At 41.2% G+C, this 24,474-nt stretch overlaps 1 protein-coding gene across 7 annotated transcripts in view; it reads right to left on the bottom strand.

Moving 5' to 3' along the window:
- The window catches only part of CSNK1G3 (casein kinase 1 gamma 3), a 167,896-nt gene that overhangs the window by 4,056 nt on the left and 139,366 nt on the right, over positions 1-24,474 (bottom strand). For 4 of the 7 annotated variants that reach the window (XM_074953035.1, XM_074953036.1, XM_074953034.1 and 1 more), the window contains 2 exons: positions 9,028-9,134; positions 8,582-8,605 (listed from right to left, as the gene is read on the bottom strand). In XM_074953035.1, coding sequence (XP_074809136.1) covers positions 8,582-8,605; positions 9,028-9,134 — 131 coding nt within the window. The remainder of the gene's footprint in view (positions 1-8,581; positions 8,606-9,027; positions 9,135-24,474) is intronic. The other 3 variants (XM_074953038.1, XM_074953037.1, XM_074953040.1) reach the window with 1 other exon arrangement.

The following is a 24,474-nucleotide window of genomic DNA, read 5'->3' as shown; positions in this document are numbered from 1 at the left end:
ATATTCTACAGCTACTGCAGTGAAGAGGATCGGTGTGCTTTCAGTATCTCAGCAGTCCTTCAGCTCATCAAGCATCAGCATTAATTATGTTCCAGAAGGAATCCTGCCTGCTTGGTTGAGATGTGGATTTTGAAAGGGAGAAAAAATAAGGGTCATTAGTGTTCCAAGAGAGATGAGGAATCCATCCATAGTGAGAGGAGGGAGGGAGAATCGCTCTCTCAAAATATTATCAAAGGGCAATCTGTAGCTCAATCACAAACAGAACTGGGGGACAGACTCAGACCAAGGATGGTCAGAGTTACGTGACTTTCAGTAGAAAAAAACATTAGTTATTAATAATAAGGAAACCCACAATTAGAAGACCATAGAAGAATCTATATAGATTAAAGAATTTTTTTCAAGATATAGGTACCAGCAATATAATGTTATTTATATAGTCCTTATGAAAAAATAGAACATACATGATCTTGAAGAATAACAAATGCACCTAAAATCTGTCCATAAATCCTTAGATTTTTTGGGTCATCCATGTACGAATGACCAAGCTATGACCACTACAGTTTATGCTTAGGTTCTGAACCTGAAAGCACATCTGCAGAAATTGGTTCACTGCCAACTCCTCATTCACTGAATCCCTTTGCAAGCTTTCATTCACCATTCACTACTAGCTATCACACCTTTGGAGGCATGGCACAATCACTCATCAATGCACTGTTTGACAAAACACATGGCATAATACCAGGACATTTAATCTTAGGGTTCTGGTGATATGCCACTTGGGCTGCTGCCTCCATTTATTATGTTTCCAGCTCTCAGAAGGATTTCACCTTGTATTATAGGTTCACTTAGGGCTTGTCTACACAAACATTTAGTTTGTGGCAAACTGAGGCATGTATCTATCCCACACTAGCCTGCCATGGACTAACGGTCCGTGTGGACCATGCTGAAGCACATTAACAGTTTGTTAATGTGCTCTGATCTAGGGACGTTGGTTCTGCATGCTTCCTTCCCTATCGGGTTTCAGTCTTTCCTTAGTTGTGATCTATACATTATGCGTGTACTGCTTTACTAGTTCCTGCTCTTATTAGTTTGCTCCTTCCATGCCAACTACATGTGGACTTTGCACAACTGCCAATGCAACTGGCACTGGGCATGCAGAAAAATTCCATCCTTAACCAATCCAGACAGTATCTCCCATCAACTCCATGAACCTCATGAACTTTGAAGTATTACTATTTCAAAGATCTCTTCTATTAATGGATATTGATCTTAATTCTAACAGGGTATCCCAATTAAGAGGATTTCTCTATAAAATGCTGAAGTCATAAAGCTATTGGTAAGGGGAAATAAATCCTGCAATTTTAATATGTATTAATAAAGTTTTTTGTTGGAGGATCATAAATATACATTCAAAATCATTAAACTGCCTTGGAAGCTCTGACATTACAAATATACATTAACATCTGAAGTGTTGGAACTCTCAAAGCCTCTAATTTTAATAAATGTCATTTAAATATATCTAAATTTATGTAAGAAAATGTAGACATCTATTTTAAAATCTCCCAACATAAAAGCTCTTATGGCAAGATTTAACTTAGAGCTAAATTTATACCTTAATATACACTTTAACAGACCTAAAACCACCTTCACTCAATGATACTCCACCAAGAAGTAGATTGCGTCAGAACGGGCAACCCATATACCACAAGAGAACCTACTTCAATACAGGGAAAAAAACCTTTGACTGTACACCCCTAGTTGTCACCTACCACTCCATACTGGAACGTTTACAGGTTATCACTAAACAGTTACAACCCATATTTTAAGGGGACCATATCCTGAAAGAAATCTTTCCTGAAACCTCCCTTCTGGCCTTCAAGCCTCCCCCCATCTTCCAGTTCATCAGCAGAAGCAAGTTCCCCACAGACCAAGACACCAACTCAAAGCAACACAGCCTCTCCCATAACACCAGATGCAAAGCAAAACCTGCGGACGTATTTTCACTGATATGATGGTCAATACCACAACACATCTTTCAAGATCCATGGGTCCTACGCATGCCTATCACAACACGTGGTGTACTTCATCCAGTGCACCAAATGCCCCAACAACTACATGGGTGAAAACAGACAATCACTACACTCTTAAAAGAACTCACACAGAAAATAATAAACGACAAAAAAAATATCATATCATCCATAGTTAAACACTTTTCAAGTCCTCTGTCTTCATCCTCAAAGGAAACTTGCACAAACCCAGCAAAAGACGAGCCTGGGAACTCTGCTAGACACCAAAAATCACAGATCGAATAAAGACATTGGATTTATGGCTCACTACAAAAATCTATAACCCACTAACCCTTCTTTGTCCTATGACTGTAGAGCTGTTAAGTGCACATTTTACCTTGAATGGATTCTTGCAAAATGTGTTAACTCCTTATCTCTTCCACCCTTTAATTTAACTGTGACATTCCCACATCTGGGAGGGGAAGCAGGCTGAGTCTTGCATGCCAGACAACGTACTTGCATGCCACCATGTGCCCCATAATCTGAGACAGACCCAGGCAGTGGTGAGCAGATGGGCAGTGATGCTGGCAATCAGATCTGACATTGCCCTGAATCTGGCCTCTGGCAGGAATGCTCTATCTCGGGTAAAGTTGAGTACCACTCTGATAAACTATATCCTTTGGACCGGGACCAACGTTGATTTTCATTCATTTATCAACAGGCCTAGAGCTTGACAAGTGGCTGGCAACGTCTCAACGCTACACTGGACCTGGATGGGCCCTTGATAAGCCAGTCATCGACATACAGGTAGATCTGGATACCCTGACATCTGAGGTAGGCCACCACCACCGACATGCACTTCGTAAACTCCCTTGTCACCGTTGCTAGGCTAAAAGAGAGTCTGCGAATTGGTAGTGGGAGGTCCCAATGATGAAACTTAGGAACCATCTGTGTCCGTGAAATATGTGAAAGTAAGCATCTTTCAGGTCGAGGGCGGAGTACCAGTCTCCTGGCTCCAGGGAGACCATGCAGATCTTCAACTTCTTGAGATACTTGTTGAGGCTCTGCAGCTTGACGATGAGGCTTGGCCTTTGGGATAAAAACATAGCGGGATTCAAACCCTTTCCCCCTCAAGTGCAGAGGGACTTTGTCCATGGCTCCCACCCGCAGAAGGCACTGCACCTAATGAGCGAGCAGATGCTCATGAGAAGGGTCCCTGAAGAGGGATGGGGGAGGGGGCAATAGAAATAAACTGGAGGGTATACCCCCCTGCTGCTGTGCTGAGGACCCACTAATCTGATGTTATAGAGGCCCAGGCAGAGAGGAAGGAAGACAAGTGGTTGGAAAAAAGTAGGGGTGCTGAAAAGCCTCCGGCGCGGACGGCATCATCAGGTGCCAAGTACCTCTGCCGCTTCCCAGGGTGGCAGGCAGATCTCAAAAAGGGCTCGACAACTCAACAGGTGCTGGAGTCTGGCCACTGGCTGGAGGGGAGGCGCTGCCCTGCATGGGTCTTTGCTCTCCTCCAGCCCTCTCCTTCCCTTTATGGGACACAGAAGAACGCCCTCTCCCTGCCTTTCTTTGCTTTTTAGCCAGTACCAGGGATGGGGATTGGTGCCAGTTGGAGGCTGCTGGCGGTGAACTCCGCACCAATGCTGTAGTGCTTGGAGCAGAGTCCGATCTAGCCAGCTCTGAGGCCGGTGCAAGGGCCGACTCCCTAAGGAGCGCTCTAATTCGAATGTCCTGCTCCTTTCTGATTCGTGGCTTGAAACTTTTACAAATGCAACACTTGTCACGTATGTGGGTCTCCCCCAAACACCTCAGACAGCTTCGGTAGGGATCACTGACTGCCATAGGTTTTCTGTAGTGGTCACAAGGCTTGAAGCCCGTGGATCGGGGCATGCCCTGTCCGTAGGCTAAGTCCCATAGGGTACTAACTAACTATTTCTAACTTATGCACTAAGGGAAATAATAAACTATACAAACTTTATAAGAACTATATACAAGAGATTCACAACTAGGCACAGTTGAGAAGGAAAGCATGCCAAGGCAAAGAGACGTTCCAGCACCATCACTGGTGGTAAGAAATAACTGAGGGAGGGGGAGCTGTCGGTGCCCCGTATACCAGTGCATATGCACGCCACTCCAGAGGGAGCCAGAGCTGGTCCCCTATGGATACCACTGAGGGAAAAACTTCCGGGACTGCTGCATGTGGCAAGCCCACACACCACAGTGCAATGGACATGAGCAATCACTCCAAGAAGTTTATATTTCAACATTTTAAATTTGTCCTGAATCAGAACAAAAGTTAAAATATTGAAATTTTCACAGAATAAAATGTTGCAAAAAAATCTGATTTCAAAATGTTGGAACATTTTGATCAACATGGAACACTGCCGTTCGAGCATCAGAACACTGAGTGTGTGCTTAGTTTGGCTCTGAACTGCATTTGTCTGAGCTGCTGCAGTGCTTCACAGGAGTTGTAGTTCGGAGTCCTCATGTCCCCAATCTTCCCTATTAGCCAGGCTCCCTGGCCAGAATACATCTTCTGTGAAGGTGCAATAGTGATTCAACCAGAGGACAGACTGTGCTGCTTCATGGGATATGTAACTTAGTTAAGGAGCCCAACCCACAATGGACAATGGAGACATGAAGCATCTGAAACACAAACTCCCATAAAGCACTGCAACAGCTTAGGCAGATGCAATTCAGTGTTGAACTGAGCTGAAATGAAATGTTTTGATTTGGTTCCACAAATCAAAGTATTTCCATTCAAGACAACCTGAGCCAAAACAAAATATTTTTATTGTTACTTTTGCCAAAATTTAATTTTCCCTGCAGAAAATTTTGATTTTGTGGAAACTGTATTTTCCACAGAAAAAACAATGACAAAATTCCTAACTCTTAAAATTTGTTTGTGAATTCTTTGGGATAGGAACTTGGTCCTAAAGCTATAAAACATCATGCAAACTTAAGCACCATAAAATAATTAAATAGTCATACAGAAATAGAAAACATTTAATTTAAAGGTTCCAGAGTAGCAGCCGTGCTAGTCTGTATCAGCAAAAAGAACAGGAGTTCTTGTGGCACCTTAGAGACTAACAAATTTAGTAGAGCATAAGCTTTCTTGGGCTACAGCCCATTTCATTGGATGTACAGAATTAGTTAAGATGAGCGACTATCAGCAGGAGAAAAAAACTCTTATAGTGATAATCAAGATGGCCCATTTAGACAGTTGACAAGAAGGTGTGAGGATACTTAACTGAGGGAAATACCATTAATGGTACCAATAACTTGGGCTTGAATAGAGACTGGGAGTGGCTGGATCATTACACATATTGAATCTATTTCCCTATGTTAAGTATCCTCACACCTTCTTGTCAACTGTCTAAATGGGCCATCTTGATTATCTCTACAAAAGTTTTTTCCTCCTGATGATAATAGCTCATCTTAACTAATTAGCCTCTCACAGTTTGTATGGCAACTTCCAACTTATCTGTATGTATGTATGTGTATATATCTTCTTACTATATGTTCCAGTCTATGCATCCAATGAAGTGGGCTATAGCCCACAAAAGCTTATGCTCTAATAAATTTGTTCGTCTCTAAGGTGCCACAAGTACTTCTGTTCTTTTTATTTAATTTAAAATTAGAAAAGGAGTTCTTGTGGCACCTTAGAGACTAACCAATTTATTTGAGCATAAGCTGAAGTGAGCTGTAGCTCACGAAAGCTTATGCTCAAATAAATTGGTTAGTCTCTAAGGTGCCACAAGTACTCCTTTTCTTTTTGCGAATACAGACTAACACGGCTGTTACTCTGAAACCTTTAAAATTAGAGTATTTCATTTTTAAAAATGAGGCTGAGTGTAAATACTGGCCTGCTTTTAAATATATGACCAACACAATCACAGTACTTTTGTGATATCAAAGTATATTTGTATATTTTTTGCACACACACACACATATTACACACACACACACACACACAGAAAGCACAGTAACAATACTGTTGGACTGGCAATTATAAAGTGCCCCTTGGCTGGCAATCGGATGTTTACAGGAAAACAAGCTACAAGATTCATAAGGTCAACAGAAGTGGTATATCTACAACTGGCTAAACTATGCTTGCGTCCATAAATCACTGGCAGCTAGCTGTGAGAGCAATTTTTCTGCAATCTAAAAAAAATTCCTGAAACCGAAAATAAATTGTGGAAGTAAACTGTAAGACTAATGACATTTTGGGCAAATACTAAATTCATGTTCCTGGAATATGGGAAAATATTACAAATGAAAATTTCTGGAAAGCTTTAACTTTGTTCATATTTTCAGAGGAAGAAAAGACTAGGCAAAGGAACAAAACGTAACTAGTTTCTTGACAAAAGACCAAATTTCCTTAAAAAAAAGTTACATATAATGTCTGTCCTTAGTACGGATATGAAAAATATAGATGTACTTACATTTTACATTGCTGTCTGAACATTAAGTAATCCTCACAACACCATATAAACTAAGTTTTATTTTATTTTTATAGTTGATTAAGATTCTTGCAATATATAGTTATAAAGCACTTAATAATACCTCAAAGAATCCCTAATGCATACACCTAGCATATTACTGCTTGCAGCAGCTTTTTTTGCCTTTAATTACTAAGAAAACATAAAACCAGTTCTAAAAGGATGGTGAAGCAGAAGGTGTAGTTTAGATTCCGTTGGCAATAAAATAGTTGTCCTCTCTGGGAAAGTGAGATTCCCATGTGTCACAAAGATTAACTGGAGTCAGACAAAGAGATAGGTTAAGATTTATTTGTTTAGTATATGAGATGCAATAAAAAAAATTAGGCCAAAATATTCAAAGATAGGCAGCTAAATAAGTGATCTTTTCCAGAGAGGCTGAAGATAAATGCTATACAAATCAAAGGAAGCAGCAGTTTCTGAGCATCTCTTAAAACTGCCTGGACTTCATTTTTTTAGGTGCCTGAATATGTATTTAATTGTCTAACTCTAAGCTTCTACATTTGAAAATTTTGGCCTTATTCTTCATCATTTTTCCAGACATGAGCACCTGGCAACAGCTTTAGTATAAGTCAAGCCAAATCTACAAATCATCTAGTATGTAGACCATTGAGGCAAGTAGTGTTTTGTAAATTACATAATGAACTTTAAGTAGCTGCCCTGAAAATCAGTAACATCAGAAATAATCTAAAGTTACCTATGGCAGGGGTTCTCAAACTGGGGGTCGGGACCCCTCGGGGTCATGAGCTGTCAGCCTCCACCCCAAACCCCGCTTTGCGTCCAGCATTTATAATGATGTTAAATATATAAAAAAGTGTTTTTAATTTATTAGGGGGGTTGGACTCAAGAGGCTTGCTATCTGAAAGGGGTCACCAGTAAAAAAATTTGAGAATCACTGAGCTATGGTCTTTAAAAGTGCTTTGGTGAAACGAGGTCATAGCAGTGATTAAATACTACTACATACCATTAAGAATAATATTCTAAGGCAGATTTATTTATACAGTGAGTCATCTCAGAATATACTGATGGACTTTCAAAAAAGATTTTTCCACTGCAAGTATAATCCAAGAAATGTTTTGAGTTGAGATTTATTGTAAGGCTTTACAAGTGGCCTACTTCCCCCTAAGATCTCCCATCTCAATAATACTAATGTTTTGGGTAGTCCTAACATCAAAGAAGAAACACATGCGAGTATCAACTCTTTGGGGAAGGGACTACTATATCTCTTTCTAGAGATCCTAACACAATGGGGCCCCAGTGCAACTGTGTCTGACCTCTGGGCACTACTGTAACACTATCCTTATCACGAGTAATAATGTACCACGACCTTCATGCATGAGTGTCTCCATCTGATGACCAACTGGACACACCGTTGTGAAATCATGTTCTCGAAAGCAATATAAAAGTGTCAGTTAAAACTCCTTATTTATTTTCTAATAATCAAGGAAAATCTGTTTTAGTCTTTATTACAAATTGCACTATTCAAATGGGTGTATTTAATTCCCACATACTATACATCAACAAATACTTTTCCCTTTCACTGTGATTTATGTACTCGGCAGTTAAATTTTTGTAATTAGTTAGCAAGTTGTCAATGACTAATAATTCAGTAAGTACTATGTTTAAAAAAATGTGAAGTTCAAACATCTTCTAGTATTTAGTGCCAGTTCAGATAAATTAGTTATTTTCTAGATATTAAATTGTTACCTGAATATGAAAACATCTGAAAACATCAATGTTTTTCCACTAAAATAGTGTAGCAAATAATATATAAAAAACATTGATATTGCACTGTCCACTTAAAAGTATTAGAAAAAATACACACAGACTACACCACTTGAAACAAACAAGAGTTGAAGCAGGCAAAACAGCTCCTTAACATGCTGGTATTTCTTCCTGCCTCCAAGACAGGCTGTCTAATGGTACTATGTACTTCAAATCCTTTTGCATAGGTTTTCCAATTGTAATTGCCATTTTAAGGCCTTTTTTCCCCCATAAAGTTTTAAGCCACGCAATGAGAACAAAGCCAATGGAGCTATTTCTGCCTGCCTACACTTTGGAACTCACCACATGTTCAACACTTTCTGGCAGCTATGCACAAAAAAAATAAGGGAAAAAAGAGAATCAGAACACCATACACCATGCAAAAGTTCTACAGTTCTTCACGACTCTTGTATTCAGTATAGTGCTTTAAAAAGACAGTAAAATTTCTTACCAAGCTGTTAGCTAACATGTCAAAATCAAGTATGGATTTCACTACTGTAAAGTGAACAATTTGTGTTATGTTAACTTTAACTAATGGAGTCAACATTAAGGATAACAGATATTCTATTATTTAATTATTTGCCGCCCACATAATTAAAGCTCACAAATATTGAAGTATTTTGCCACTTCCTAGTACAAGTGTACAAGGTTCTTTTAATAAGTAACTAGGTAAATGAAATAGTGATTAGCTCAGTACTGTGGATCAAAACACTGGCTTTTAAACCTTAACAGATAAGAACAATACATACTTTGTTTCATCCATTACTTCTACTTCTGTAGGAGCTGTGATAGGAGCGTTCGAACGGCCTGCAGTTGGGTCATCTGTGTTCAATTCTCCATTTGTTGAGCTTACAACCTGCAATTACCAAAAGTATTTTAAGTCATGCAAGTGCACATATAGGATTCTGAAACTGCATAACATACTGAAAAATCCAGATTAGCGTTATTAATATATTACCATTTTAGATGCTCTCGTGACCATCATTCTTCTAATAGAATTTACTAACTTTACTCCATGCACTCACTCTCCCGCTGCTACAGGAAAAGTGATCTACAAGACTGACTCCTTAAAAATGGCAGACTGAGGCTTTGTCTACACTTGCACTTTTGTCAGCAAAACTTTTGTTAGACAGGGTGGAAAAAACAAACCCTTGACTGACAGAAGTTTCACCGACAAAAGCACCAGTGTGGACAGCACTATGTCAGCTGGAGAGTGGTAAAGTCCATAGTGTAGACATAGCCTAAGTGCAGCACCCCATATCCTCAGCTTTCTTTGATACAATCATTAAGACAAAGCAAGAACATGACGATATTAAGGAAGAAACTGTTCAGGTCATCTGGCAAGAGAAGCAGGTAAGAACATAGGGAGCCACGGCTCTGTTGATTTCCCACTACCTAGCAGTATGCAGTATACTGAGGAGCTGAAGAGGAGGCAGCCAGGGCATCTGCCAATCTTCATATGACTTCAGAGCTTCCTGGAATGTCACTTCACTATTGGCCTGCGGATCTCCAGGACTCCAGGTCAGGGAAGGTTGCACTGGCAATGTTGTGGCTGTCCCCTCCTGATTAGTGGTCACTGTTGTCACAAGGCTTGCAGGCCTCTCTAATGGTTCCTGGTTGCCCCAAGAGCAGGCACTTTGCAGGAGTCAAGCCTGTTTTCTGCCCGATGTACAATACTGCCTGATACCAAGAGACTCAGTGCAGTCCTACCCTAGCTCTGCCGTCTCCAGGGCCTCTCTGAGTTGCTTAGCCGCCCCCCACCCTTGTCCCAGATGGAACCAGGTGGGTCATTCTGCAAAAAGCACTCTCCACGGGTGGAAAGACTGTTGGCTGCAAGGCCCAAAGTGTTTGCTCTAAGTTCCCCTGCAACAGAGGAGCATTAACTGCCATCAAATAGATATAATCTTACCTTCCACACCCATCTTCTCCCAAACTCCTTCCCAACTTCCCAGACCATCCTGGCTTTCAGGACCCCAGCTTGGTTTTTAGCCAACTACTATCTACAACTATTATTCATTCCCTAGCCACCAACAGGGTAAAGGAGGTCATTCCAGAGCCTTCTCCCTGATTTTATTTTGGACAGTTGGCTGACTGAGGGTAGGTGAAGAGAAAGTGCACATAAGATCAGGGGACCCCACCCTGTAAGGCAAAGGGCAGGTCTAGCCCAGTGCAGAAAAGCTATATCTGCTTGATGATACAATTCCAGTTGCGATAATATGTATTATCTGTATGACACAGAGTTGAAGCTTAGCATGGAATCAGTGCCCAGAACAGCAAGTAGGATGAAACTAGATGGGACAGATAGAGGTCACCAGCCAAGTCAACATTATGGTTAGGGAATAGGAAGATGTCCGAAAAGCTTATACTTCAGAAGATTCTTAACCTCTTGTGATTAAGGGTTATATAGGGAGACAAGCCAGGTGAGAAAATCACCCCATCGTGCCATTTACTGGATTACTCTCACAAATTGTATTACTGTAGCTACTGTGGAATTATAGGCAGAGCTGGTAGCACTACCTGCTAAAGTGGCCCCGAACGTCCTACTGTAAAACTCTGTTTTTAATTGCTTATAACTTTGCCAATCTTTAAGCACCTGGGTTGAAATTTTCTATGCCAGGTGTCTGCTTAAGGCTGATTTTTTTTTTAATGTTACAGCTAACATGGGTCAGCCATTTCCAAGAATGAAATGGGGGGACGGGACGGTGGGGGGACATTTTTTTTTTTTTTTTTTTAACATTGGCAAAACCAAAGACTACCTTTTCTTTGAGAAACACTAGCATTCCCATGTTTTGGAACAGGGATCTGAAATTTCCCAAGGTGACAATCTTTGTGTGAGAGATGTATATTTTGCATCCTCATAAAAATCCACTCAATTTTGGACAAGCTACAAGCCCCTGAAAAATCTCAGATGCACGTGCTCAGCAGACCTTGTTACAATATAGCTAAATTATCCAAAGATTCCATCTACAATGAGCATGCTCTGGTCCAGGGCTGCAGGGGATGAGAAGGGCTTTCATTGCAACTGCTGCAGGCTAGGGTGAGGCCAGGCATGGCAAGTGAGAATAGGGAGACTCTCTCCTGTGCTCTTGATGGTCACTCCACTGCACCCAGGAAGCACTGAGAAGGAAGTCACCTGACTTGAATACAGAAAGGCCAAGAGCCTGATATGGGAAGAAGGCGGAACAGATTGGGACAAGGAGCCTGGGGGCAAGGTAGAGGGTATAGGCTGGGTCTGGAGTCTATCTGGAAGGGAGAGAAAATGGGACTGAGTAAAATGGAGATAATAGTACTTCCCTACCGCACAAGGGTGTTGTGAGGGTAAATACAATCTCACACACAATACTGAGGAGGGCCATATAATTACCTCTAGTAGATAGACTGCGAGACAGGGAAGACAAATCAAATGAGTAGCTGGGATGGGGGGACTAAAATTGGTTGAGGACCACTACTAGGGAGACTAAGAACCAGCTGGGGGTAAATGGGGCGGGATGACTGAAAGCTTGTAGGGGAAGACTGAGTGGATGATGAAATGGTGGGGGGACTTGTACTAGCTGGGCAAGGAGACATGGGGATAAGAAGCCTGGGGAACCATCAATAATATAAGAAGGACATATGAGAGGGAAAGATACCAGCACATTTCTACATTTCAGGTAATCAACGGAACTGGATAATGTATGGCCAGTTCTTCAAATACATAAATGGGCAGTTCATTCTGGCTATGGGTGAGCAGGCACTCTCACATTCCAACTTTCACTCTTTGGCCTTTCCCTTTTTTCTTGCAGGAAACCTTAGATCCCAGCTCTGTAGCTCTATCAACATTTAGCTAGGAATCATTGCTCCACGTGGGACAAAAGGTTCCTCATCACTTGGGACTCCTACAGGCCCATGCGCTAAGCTTGCTCCATTGCTGAATGATTGGTATTCTAAGGAAATCTTTTCCTCTTGGCTTTCTGGATGAGCAAGCTGGGTGCAGTGAATGAAGGGCCTCACCAGGTGACCTGCATTGAAGGCTGTGTGTTGGCAGGCACTCGACTGATTAGCAATCTATGTCTGGAATGGGGCTAGTTAGAGTTTCGCCTCTGGTTCTCAAAAACAGAGCAAAAGGGTATTCAGGTGAGCCCAGAACTCCTGTGTCTAAGTTTTGTTTTTCTTCATTGAGCATGAAATTCCCCCTTTACTCAGTACCAACTGCTTGTCATCCTCTGGAGCAATGGTTTTTGATATTTTCTACACTCTGACTTCATGCTACAACAAAAAAGAATTGCAGAACCTCCTTCCCATCTGGCCATAAAGAAAGAAAGGGAGGCATGACAACCAAGGTTGACAACTCATTCTGTAGAACCCTTAATGCTGATGGAGCTCCTACTAACATATCCATCCCTTCTACCCTGGAACCAACATATCAGTTTTCACTGCCAGGTGCTTGAAAGCAGTTGTCTGGTTGGCTGGCAAGTGGTACTCAGTTTGCTTCGAGTTGTACATCCAACTCTTTAATAGACTATGCACTCACATCTTTAGCCTTCCTTCCTAGTGTTTTCCTGGAGTGGGATTCAGCTGACTTGTGATTTGATCACCTGGGGAAGACGATAGGGTTATGTATGGGGATTAGCTCATGCTGCTCATCCGCAACATGTAATAGAAACACATATAGCTTACACGTCATCATCCAACTTTGGGGATATTATGTGATTTCAGAAACTGATGTAGACTTGTTGGATAAGATAACAATGCAGTGTAAGAATTTTACCAGATGTTCCTAAGGCCCACCAGATTTAGTCTGAACTCTATTGCGTGGGCACCCACATAGCTCTTGCACCTTTCCTTGCATGACTGACGACAGATCTGGAAACACAGCAACCAAAGCAAGAACATGAACAAATCTGAAGAATTAATTACTTAATTTTACTCCTGGGGGAATTCGGCACCAAAAAATTAAGAATTCTGCGCACAATATTTTAAAATTCTGCAAAATTCTGAATATTTTATTTGTCAAAGTAACACAATATAATCACAACAGTTTTAATTATTTGTGGTCATTTATTCAAAATACCTGTCAGCAAGTATGTCTGTAACAATACAGACAACAAAGAAGATTCAGGAAATGTTTTTTGACAAATAGATTCCTTACTAGGCATATGATTACAGAACTCTGAGTAACAATTCATTTAAGCTACAATACAGAACCGTATTTCCCGCACCCCTCAGAAGCAGTGCAAAGGGTTCAGGGAATTAGGGGTAATGGAGGAGCTGATGGAGAGAGAAGTAAATTGCTGGGAAGGAGCCTGGGTGTGAATTTGGAGGATTGTTGGGTATGGATGGGAAAAGTATGGAAGGGTTTTTTGGGGGGGGGAAGGGGGAAGCGGGGAGGGATTATTAGGGAGCTTCCCCCATACAGACCCTAGCTGACCCCTAGCCTCTCCCATCCAGTCAGGCACATCTGCCCCTGTCCCCACGTGTTCCTGCATCCTCTGTCCATATGTCCCTCCACCCCCACTCATACACCCACTCCCCCATCCCTATGTGGCCCTGCACCCTCGTCCCTATGTGACTCTGTACCCCCTCTCCCATCGCCACGTCTCTGTGCCCCCACCCAGCCACTCCCCTGTCCCTATGTGTCCATGTAACCCTCCCCCTGTCCCCATGTGTCTCTGTGCCTCCCTCAGCCACCCTCTGTCCCTATGTAGCTCTGCACGCCCTCCCCCATCACCATGTGGCCCTGTAACTCCCCCCTCCCGGGGCCCTGTGACGCCACTCCCATTCAGCCCCTGCCCCAGTCAGTCCTCCTCCACTAGCCCTTATGAGCCCCTGTCTGATCCCACAGCACTCCACAGTGTCTGTCTCCTCATAGCCCCTGTCTCCTGACCTGGCCTGACAGGCACTGCAAAGAAGGCAGGCTCTTTCTCTTCCCTAGATGGCTGGGAGCTGCTGCTGTGTTCTATCGCCACCACACTCTCTGGTGGGCAAAAGGTATAACTGCAGAAATTATTTTCTGCTGGGAGCTGCTGCTGCTTGCGCCACAGTACCCTCTGGTGGGCAAAAGGCAGAATTGTAGCAACATTTCAGCAGCTTTTTTCTGCGCAAATAATTAAAAATATGCGTGGCTCATTAGTTATGCACACACGCAGTAGTGCAGAATTCCCCCAGGAGTATTATTTCCACAGCACCTATTGCCATGGCATATGGGCTTCTGACAACAAACATCAAGCATCCCATGTAGATGACTAGAGGGTGAAGGGTGAGGGAGAATATTACGACTTTTCCTCAATAGGACATTCCTGAACTTTTTCCTTCAGTTTTTCCTCTTATACGCATCAATATCTTATATGGAAATGTTGTAATTTTTTAACTTTAACTGTATTGGCCAAGAACGCAGCTGTCTCAGAAGTGGGGTACAATTTTGAAAAAGGGAGATTTTGGTCTCACTTAGTCAAATGACTTTCTCCAAAGAAAGCTATCAGTCTAGAATCTGGGCTGCTGTTCCTCATCACCTTGTTATGGTTTGCTCCATTCCTGATTAGTTGCCCAACAGACCACTCTCCTACAAGCAGCATCTGAGCTTCAGTCAAAGCTTCTTGAGCTTGGCACACGAATTCAAAAACCTGAGAACTCTGAAATTAACCACTGTATAAAAACTACAGGTATATTATAGAAAGAGATAATAGTGATACTTGAAGTTGTCTAACATTTTTCATTATAACTAGTTGCTTGCAACTTTGTCAAACTTTTAACCATTTGGGACAAAAATTCCATGCTTGGGAATATCAGGCTTTTTTGTTTGTTTAAGCTTCAGCAAAAGTGGTTCAGCCATTTACAAGAACGAGGTTATTTTCCCTATATTTTGCTAATGTAAAAAAAAAATCTTACAACCATGTAATTGAGATGCTCTAGCACTTCCATACTTAGTAGTGGGAATTTGAAATTTGGCAAGGGAGCCACTTGTGGGTGCCTTTTGTTGTCTTTGTGAAAATCCACCCACATTCGGTTTAATAAGCCTCTGAAAACTGAAGTTTGCACAGATTCAGTACAGGACTGTTAAGAGTTTGGCAGCAAAATTCTCCTAAGAGTCCATCTGCCCTGTGTATATTCCATGCTCGAAGAGTTGTGTGCCAAACAAATGAAAATGCTTCATCTCCCCAATGTATTCTCCAGAACTGCAAACTGCTCCTCCATCTGAGGGGGCCACTGTGCCACTGCAAAGAAGGCAGGAAGAGAGTCTCTCCTGTGCTCTTTAATGCCTTCTTGCAGCTACCCAGGCAGCATGGAGAAGAATGAAGTTCTTGATTGGAATGTGGACAGGTAAGGAGCAGATGGGGGGTGGGGTAGGGTGAATGCAACAGAAGCAGACAGAGACATAAGAAGAGGGGAATAAGGATAAGAGGGGGGAAAGGCAGCATAAAGAAAAGCTGCAGAGAGGGGGAATATGAGCTATAGGTGAAAGGGACAGATGGCTCAGTAACTACTGGAGTACGCCGACATCTAGAACATAAAACTAAACCTAAGATTCCCAAATATTGCTCTGGTGTTTGGAAATATTTGTGAAGCCTACTTACAAACTGTCTCTTTTCTCCTAGTGACTGGCCCACATACCAGTCAGACAAAAACTCTGACTGCTTTTAGTCACTCCTTCAAGTAATGGGTCTGTACTGTGGATCTAATGTTGTTAACCACAGTGATGGTTCATGTGGGGATCATGATGGTATTTGTTTTTTCAGTTTGCTTTTTTAAAAATTATATTAAAAAAGCTATGTTACAGTATGTTAATTTTGCAAAACCAAGCACTTCAAAGTTAGGAAATGGCAACGACAAGGATGCCTCTGCAATTTTTATATGCTTCCCTTATGTGTATGCATTATCATACAGTCTATAATTAAATAATTATCTATTATTTTCCATAGGACCCTGCCTCATTCAGTGCACGGAGTAGAGTGTGCAGTGGGAATGAATACGGTTATGTATTGAATGAGAAGGCTATTGTCTGTAGGAGCCTCTGCTTCATTTAATGCAGAAGAAAGGTGTGTAGAAAACGAAGCCAGGGACTGCAGAAACTTGTGCCTTAATTTCTGGTTAAGGCAGCTGCATGCCATCCTGGAGAACTGGATTTTATCCGTGCCTCTTCCACACAGTTCCTATGTGATGCTGAGCAAGTCACTTAAACCAAACTTGTCACAGGTGGCCACTGTATTCCCCATTTTCTGGCAGCCTAACTTGAGATATCTGGGGATTGCAGATGTGTTGTTACACTCAACTACAACTGAAGTCTATGTTATAAAACACCAGACTACTCTGAAAAAAAATCAAATCTTCAAAAAATTAGGTATCTCAAACCCGGCACCCCAAATGAGTGGACACTTGGAAGATTTTGACCTTAATATCTGTGCTTCAACTTCCCAGCTGTAAACTGGGGATAATAATAAATAATAATAATAATAGTAATAGGGTGAAAGCTCTTTGTTGCTACAGTGATGAACATCACATAAAGGCCCAGGAGGAAACTAATAATTCTGTATTCTGCACAAAGTTTGGAAGTGTGTGTTAAATAGGGCACAGAGCCACATATTGAACAATGAGGATAAAATAAAATATTGAACAGCTACCCAATCAGTGAAGACCATCCATCCTGTGCACTGAATGTAGCAGGGGTCCTATTGGGAAAAAAACAAGTATGTAATCATGGAATTAAAGACTTTTGCTAAGAGATAGCAAAGGTGTACATCACATGTCACTTCCTCTTTCTAGAGACTGAAAAACCAAGAAGCTTGACATTCTGGGTAGTTAAACAGATTTGATGTCAGTTTATCTGAATACTTGCAAGCATCTCTTTGGCTTAGTTCCCATTTCCCTGGGACATGAGACTTATGGCTCAGCCAGTCCTTTGGAAGATTGAACAACCTGACCAGGTCAGTACCACCTGAGATCTCTGAAGTGATTTTCATGCTAACCTGTCACCCTGCAAGTGGATTGTATTGCCTGAACAATCAGCCCTGGTTTGTTACATGTGACCTGAAGATCAGGAGGATCAATCTCCCTGTCTACAGCTTGAAGAGTAAAGGACAAGGGCTGACTCTCCGATGGATCAAGATCCTTGGGCTGAGACAGGACATAGAGCTAACAACCTGCTAGACTCGCATCTATGTTGACAGTGAACTTGAGGAAAGACTCCCCTCTGAAGAGATGTGTAGTGGTCCTTCCACAACACAAGTGCTGGACTTCCAGAATTAGTATGATTTTGGCCTGAAGCTCTCCCTCAAGTAGGGTCCACAAAGCCAAAAGAAGCAGAATCAAGGAACAAGTGGATTTTCTAGCCCATGGGACCACATCTATGAATGATGACAATGCCCAGCATGTGCTAAATCCATTTGACTTCGTGATCTGAGCTGCTAAGATAACTACCTTGTTAACTGCCTTGTTTCGGAGAAAAGTGTTAAGATGAGAGATTCTGGTAGCCAACAAGGCCAAAGGATAAAATTAGGTTTGAAAATGCTCAACCTAACATTTTTTAATGTAATTATATGATGAGTATATGCAGGCAGGCAACTTTTAGATGGAGAGAAGTAAGTTTCTAGGTTCCACTGTTGCTATCATTTGTCTACTTTTAATTTTCTGTAGGCAACAAAGTAATTCAGCCTTTGGGATATCAGGACCAAAATTAGACATATCTCCTTTATCTCTTTAGCAAAGCAAACAGAGTCGACCTTCTCAAAGCACTCCCGCTCTAGCACTCAAAACAACTTTGAAAGCCAGAAAATTACAGTCTGCCCCACTTCTTCCTGCTTTTATGACTGATAAGATATGGAGACAGGAAAAATCTTGGGGAACGCAGACAAAACATCCTGGTGAAACATCAAAGAATACTTGGTAGTGCTTTTGATCTGCTCTACTTTGCCAGCAGAAAAAGACAGCTTAGAGCCCAGAAAAAAGGAGGAAAAAGGAAGGTTTGCTTCCATGGCATCAAAAACTCTCTACTGGCTGGTTTCTGCCAACTTGGACCTGTTCTTAGGGGCTCATGCCTGGCAGGATCTCCAGAATCTCTGGTAGCAGTATTTAACAAAGAACCCAGCAGGGCCTGAACAACACTAATGAGCAAAGGAGGATTTCTCGTGCTCTGGCACAATGTTCTTTCCCACTAGAAGCCCCTCAAGAGTTTGATCAAAGGCCTCCTGAAAAAATTCTCATCTTTCAGGTATTGCAATGATCCTGTTCTTGAGAAGATGACAAAGAGAGTACACTGACCTAAAGCAGGGAAAGCATGCAACTTTTTCAAGGATTCCCCAACAATTTCCTTGTTGTACTTGTGGAAAGGGAGCAGGCACATAGCTACTTCTGAGACTAGAATAGCCTCTTTTGTGATTATTTTCTTGAGAATCTTCCCCAGACCAAATTCAGGAGAGTGAACCCTAAGGACTTGCTCCAGAAGCAGGAGAAGGTCCTTCCCTTCCAAAGGAGCATGTCATTTTTAGAACTACCTAGGATGCTCTGGCATGGTTTTGAGGCAGGGAATGGACTCTCTCTCTGGAGCTCTCACTAATCTTAAACTTTCCAGCAAGATTTTTGATTTGACCTTGAACTAGCAGACTGGGATTGAGAATGCACATCACAGGCAGGAGGGACTCTGATGGTTGCCAAACGCGTTGCAACCAGCTATTGGTTGAAGGTAACTGAAGCAATGTAACAAGGAGGAGCAGCCCAGATTTCAGACTGGTGGGCTCCTTACAGACTTTTTTTTTTTTTTTTTAAAGTCATCATAAAGACCTACCTAATGGGAAAAGTCTGCATCTAGGCCAAGAGCTCCTTAGTTCTGATACCTGTGCTGGTACTGACTTCTTCTGTGGACTTACACAAACCACAAGTACTCTGACTCAGTTTTCCCATCAGTCCCAAAACAACTTATGGCACTGATATGTCCCAGGAAGTTAATGTCTATAAAATACTTAAAAATAAATAAATAAAAACATAAAAAAGCAGGAGCACATTAGGACAGATTGTAGGATCTGTCCAAACTCTACATATGACAGCTTGGTGGAGCAGGAGAAGTGATATGATATAAAGTTAACGTTTGCATTTTCCTGATCCTGGGGCAGTTCTGTGCTGGGTTGGTCCTCCAAGTTATACTGGCTTGCTAATGGCCCCAGGGACCAGCACAGTATAAGGGGTCACCTGGCACTGCTCAATATGCCAACATCAGAGATGATGAGTAGTATAGGAGTTTTCATGATTGCTCTGTGCTACTGGAGGATGCCTTCTGCACTGCAGTGATCCTCTCAGGGCTTGATACACCAAAAGTATGCAGCCAGAATCTCTTGGAGCTGAGGGTACAAAGTGGCTGCACCACAGAGGATCAAACCCTTTAGGTGGAAATACTACTCAATAACTATATACAGAAATCTAACCCACTGCAGGTTGATATGACTACTCCATTTATAAAGAAGTCCAATGGTTTTCCTGAATAATCTGCATAAAAAACAGCACAATCATTTATTTATTTTAGAAAATTAGGATACCTCTGTACCCATAAACATGGATACACATGTTGCAGCTTGATGTATTCCAGCAAAACATTAAAGAAAAGACTTTCACCAAAACCTTAAAGTAAGATTTGAAATCAAATGTGGTGTGGAGATGGATAGCTAAAATGAACTCAAACTACTCCCCTATAAGTAAAAATGGGTCACTGTCTTCCAGATATCCCCACTTATGAAACTCCTATAAGATATGATACATGGTCCAAGCTAAGCATTTAATACCCTGGCAACATCTCATCCCTGACCTTAATTTAGATCAAAATTCTTCAAAATGAATCTATTTCTAGCATTATGAAGAGTCTTAATTCAAAATAAAAGCATATAATGGCGGCACAAACATCTGTGATTAGATGGTGCTGGTTTTCCTCTAACCTATGCAGCTAGGTATGGCCTAATATTACCAGAACTAAGACATGAAGAGAACTTTTTAGAGCTATATTCCTGTAAAAGATTGACAGAGGGTTAAATGACTTAGGGTTTACTACAGCTTTGTAAGATATTCAAACATTGCAGCTCTGTGAATCCTCACAATAACACTTACGCAACTATTAAAACTAACATCAGACATTTTTCAAGTTTTAATCTCCATGTTTTGCATAGATTTTACACATCAGAGGACATTGGAGCAAATTAATGAGCTACTTAATAAGCATAATCATCATGTACATAATCATAACATTAGGCTAAAGCACTGACTCCTCTAGATTTCCACCAAACTTCCATTGCCCCCCTACAATGAATGAGAGATCAAGTTTAGTCCTGAATACTGATCCTCCAAATGGCAGCACATCTTCAGGCCAGCCTTATGCTTTCATTTTACTATACAGTTTATAACATTTTTAATTTGAGATGTTCTAAGTTTAGGGAAAAAAGCCTCTCAAAACCATTGACAGATTTTTCTGTTCAACACCCCAACAAACAATTATGAAAGACAGGGAAACATACTTAGCAAGCAATCCCTTAAGAAAGTTAAGTTCCCTTAATAAGAAACACTGCATTCTCCAGTCTAAAAAGTTCATTACTGAAATCAGTCTATATACCTGAGCAATTCATTAGTGGCATCATAGCTCATAATGTCTCACTTCAAACACACATCAATGCAAAACTGATTCTGCGATCCAAGGAGACAAGGTAATAATTCATGTAGAAGCTTTTGAATCTGTAAAAGTTTGGGCACTACAGCTAACATGCTAATAGCTCTCCCCCTTGAAATATTAGCATCTTGCAACTGAGAAAATACTTATTCTTATTATATCAGCTATATAAACTTTCAAAAATGTTTTTACTCCCTAAACTCTTTCCAGACCTTCCAAATTTCAGACTCTTGAATCCAATCTTTTATCCCAGTTTTCTTTTTAGTGGTTATCATAGTGAAAAAATGGGGAAGAAAGAGGAGGGAGGGAACCTTTTCTCCTCTGCATTCTCTTCGAAGTGGAGCCTGTACTAAAATACTAGGGCAAACAGGAGCAGATTTTGAAGCTCTGCAAAACAACGTTGGTTGGAAGAATATTCTGAAAGTATAATTCGGCAGGCCAAAAAATAATTGGAAGATCAACTAGCAAAAGATTCAAAAATTAACAGCAAAAAATATTTTTAAGTACATAACAAGCAGGAAGCCTACCAATCAGTGTGTCTATTGGACAATCGAGGTGCTAAACAAGCACTCAAGGAAGACAAGATTGTTGTGGAGAGGCTAAATGAACTCTCTGCATTGGTCTTCACTGCAGAAGATGTGAGGGAAATTCCCATACCTGAGCCATTCTTTTTAGGTGACAAATCGGAGGATCTCTCCCAGATTGAGGTGCCAATTGCGGAGGTATTAGGATAAAGTAAACTGTAATAAGTCACACGGACCAGATGGTATTCACCCAAGAGTTCTGAAGGAACTCAACTATGACATTGCAAAACTACTAACTGTGGTATGTAATCTATCACTTAAACCAGCTTCTGTACAAAATGACTAGAGGATAGCTAAGAGGATAGCTAACATGACACCAATTTTTTTTTTTAAAAGTCTCCAGAGGTGACCCTGGTAATTACAGCCCAGTAAGCCTAACTTCAGTATCAGGCAAACTAGCTGAAACTATAGTAAAGAACAGAATTATCAGACACACAGAAGAACATGATTTGTTGGGGAAGAGTCAACACGGCTTTTGTAAAGGAAAATCATGCCTCACCAATCTATTAAAATGCTTTGAGGGGGTCAACAAACATGTGGACAAGGGTGGTCCAGTTGATACAGTGTACTTGGCTTTTCAGAAAGGGACCTTGGAGCCTTTGTGGCTAGTTCTCTCAAAACAGCAGCAGTCAAAAAAAGCTAACAATGTTAGGAACCTTTGGGAAAGAGATAGGTAATAATACAGAAAATATCCTACTGCCACTATATAAATTCATGGCATGCCCACACTTGTAATACTGCACACAGTTCTGGTCGCCCCATCTCAAAAAAGATACATTAGAAATGGAAAAGGTACAGAGAAGGGCAACAAAATAGGTATATGGAACAGCTTCCATACGAGGAGAGTTTAAAAGACTGGGACTATTCAGACTGGAAAAAAAAAAAAGACGACTAAGGGGGGAGAATATGATATAGGTCTACAAAATCATGTTGTTTGTGAAGTAACAGTAAGTGAAGTGTTATTTACCCCCTTCACAAAACACAAGAACCAGGGGGTCACACAATGAAAGTAACAGGCAGCAGGTTTGAAACAAACAAAAAGAAGTACTTCTTCACACAAGCACAGTCAACTTGTGGAACTCATTGCCAGGAGATGTTGTGAAGGCCAAAACTACACCTGGATTCAAAAAAAGAATTAAATAAGTTCATGGAAGGACAGGTCCATCAACTGCTATTAGTCAAGATGGTCAGGGATGCAACCCCATGCGCTGGGTGTCCGTAGGCCTCTAACTGCCAGATGCTGGGACAACAGGGGATGGATCACTTGATTATTGCCTATTCTGTTCGTTCCCTTTAAAGCACTGGGCACTGGCCATTGTTGGGAGACAGGATACTGGGTTAGATGGACCATTGGTATGATGCAGTGTGGCCATTCTTATGTTCTTACATGTAATGAAATTCCAGCAATAAGAAGCAGGTCTTTTGGCTAACTGGACACAATGAATGCTTAACAAAAAAATCATGAACAGCTTAATAAGGTCTTTACAAGTGCATTTAGTGTTAGTAATCCAAGAAGAGAAGGAAACAATCAATCAGCTATTCAGCTGACATTTTCGGGAACCAACACAAACTTTTATGAAGCAAGGACGTACGAGGTTAACTAATGAATTGAAGCAATGTACAGTAGGTTGCTTTCCACTAATGAAGTTATAAAGAAGAAGAAAACAGACTGTCACAGATTCAGCCTTTTTCACATAGACTGGAGGAGGAATGACTGGATTATTTCAGAGAGCGAAGGATTTTTCCTTCATAGATCAAATTACTAGCTGACTTTAATGTGAAGTGAAGCTACAAAGTAAGACTAAACAACAAAAATATATTAATTTCCCTAGCTAGCACGTCCAAAAGGTTTTTGGGTTCTTTAAAAAATACAAAACCATAATCAACGGGTAGACTTGCCCAAACCCTTTAGTAACATCTAACATTATTTTTGTTTTCAAACTCCCTGTTTCTTACATGGAAATTACATATAAAAAGTTGACTTTACAATAGTATTTGGAGTGTACACATATGCACTCATGTTGTATATACACCTATATAAAAACTCCTTTAAAGCACACACTTAGGACCAATGAACTTTCAGTGTTACTTAATATTAATGGGATCACAGTGGGATGTTGTGTGGCTGAGACGTAACCTACAGTAATGAATCAGGAATCTCAAAGGAACAGAACTTGGCACTCGTATGTGAACTAAAATGAAGATTTTCTGCAGACAGAATATAGCAACCTACTTTTAAACTGATGACTCAACACACAGCTGATTTAAAGTATCAATGCTGATTCATTAATTTACTTTCCTGCTAACATTTAGCTGTCATCATTCACTATGCAGAAAAATTTTATTTCAGATTAAGTTAGGGATGCAGCAAAAAAGCTATAGTTCATAGAATTCTTGCTCGCTGCATGCTCCTGTTTTTTAAAAAAATTGAAACAACAATTAAAAATTCTCTATCTTTAGATATTCTGGAGGAGAAAAATTTCTTGCAGTATGAAAAACTTATTACCTACCTTTCATAACTATTGTTCTTTGAGATGCTTTGCTCATGTCCATTCTATTCTAGGTGTGTGCACGCCACGTGCACAGTTGTCAGAGACTTTTGCCTTAACAGTATCCATAGGGACGGCTGTGGCGCCCTCTGGAGTGCTGCGCTCATGCATTTGTATATCAGGCGCCACCGGCCCTATGCCCTCTCAGTTACTTCTTGCCGGCAACTCCAACAGAGGGATAGGAGGGCGGGTAATGGAATGGACATGAGCAACACATCTCGAAGAACAACAGTTATGATTGCAGATTGTGAGATTCTATGTCCATACCTGTATGTGTACGTGCAGCAGGACAGGATGAGGGAGCCCAGGCTGGTGGAATGGACAGGCTCAGTGGATCCCCAGCACAACAGGTGGCACCCCAGAAGGGGGGCCCAACCCATCACAAATACGTTAAACCAAGTGTCTGATTGCTCCACCATCTCTTCCACCTCTAGGCCTAAGTTATGGCCA

Source organism: Natator depressus, chromosome 5 (assembly GCF_965152275.1).
Source record: "Natator depressus isolate rNatDep1 chromosome 5, rNatDep2.hap1, whole genome shotgun sequence".
NCBI lineage: Eukaryota > Metazoa > Chordata > Testudines > Cheloniidae > Natator > Natator depressus.
The sequence above is the reverse complement of the archived record's forward strand: the minus strand, read 5'-3'. Positions and strand labels throughout refer to the sequence as shown.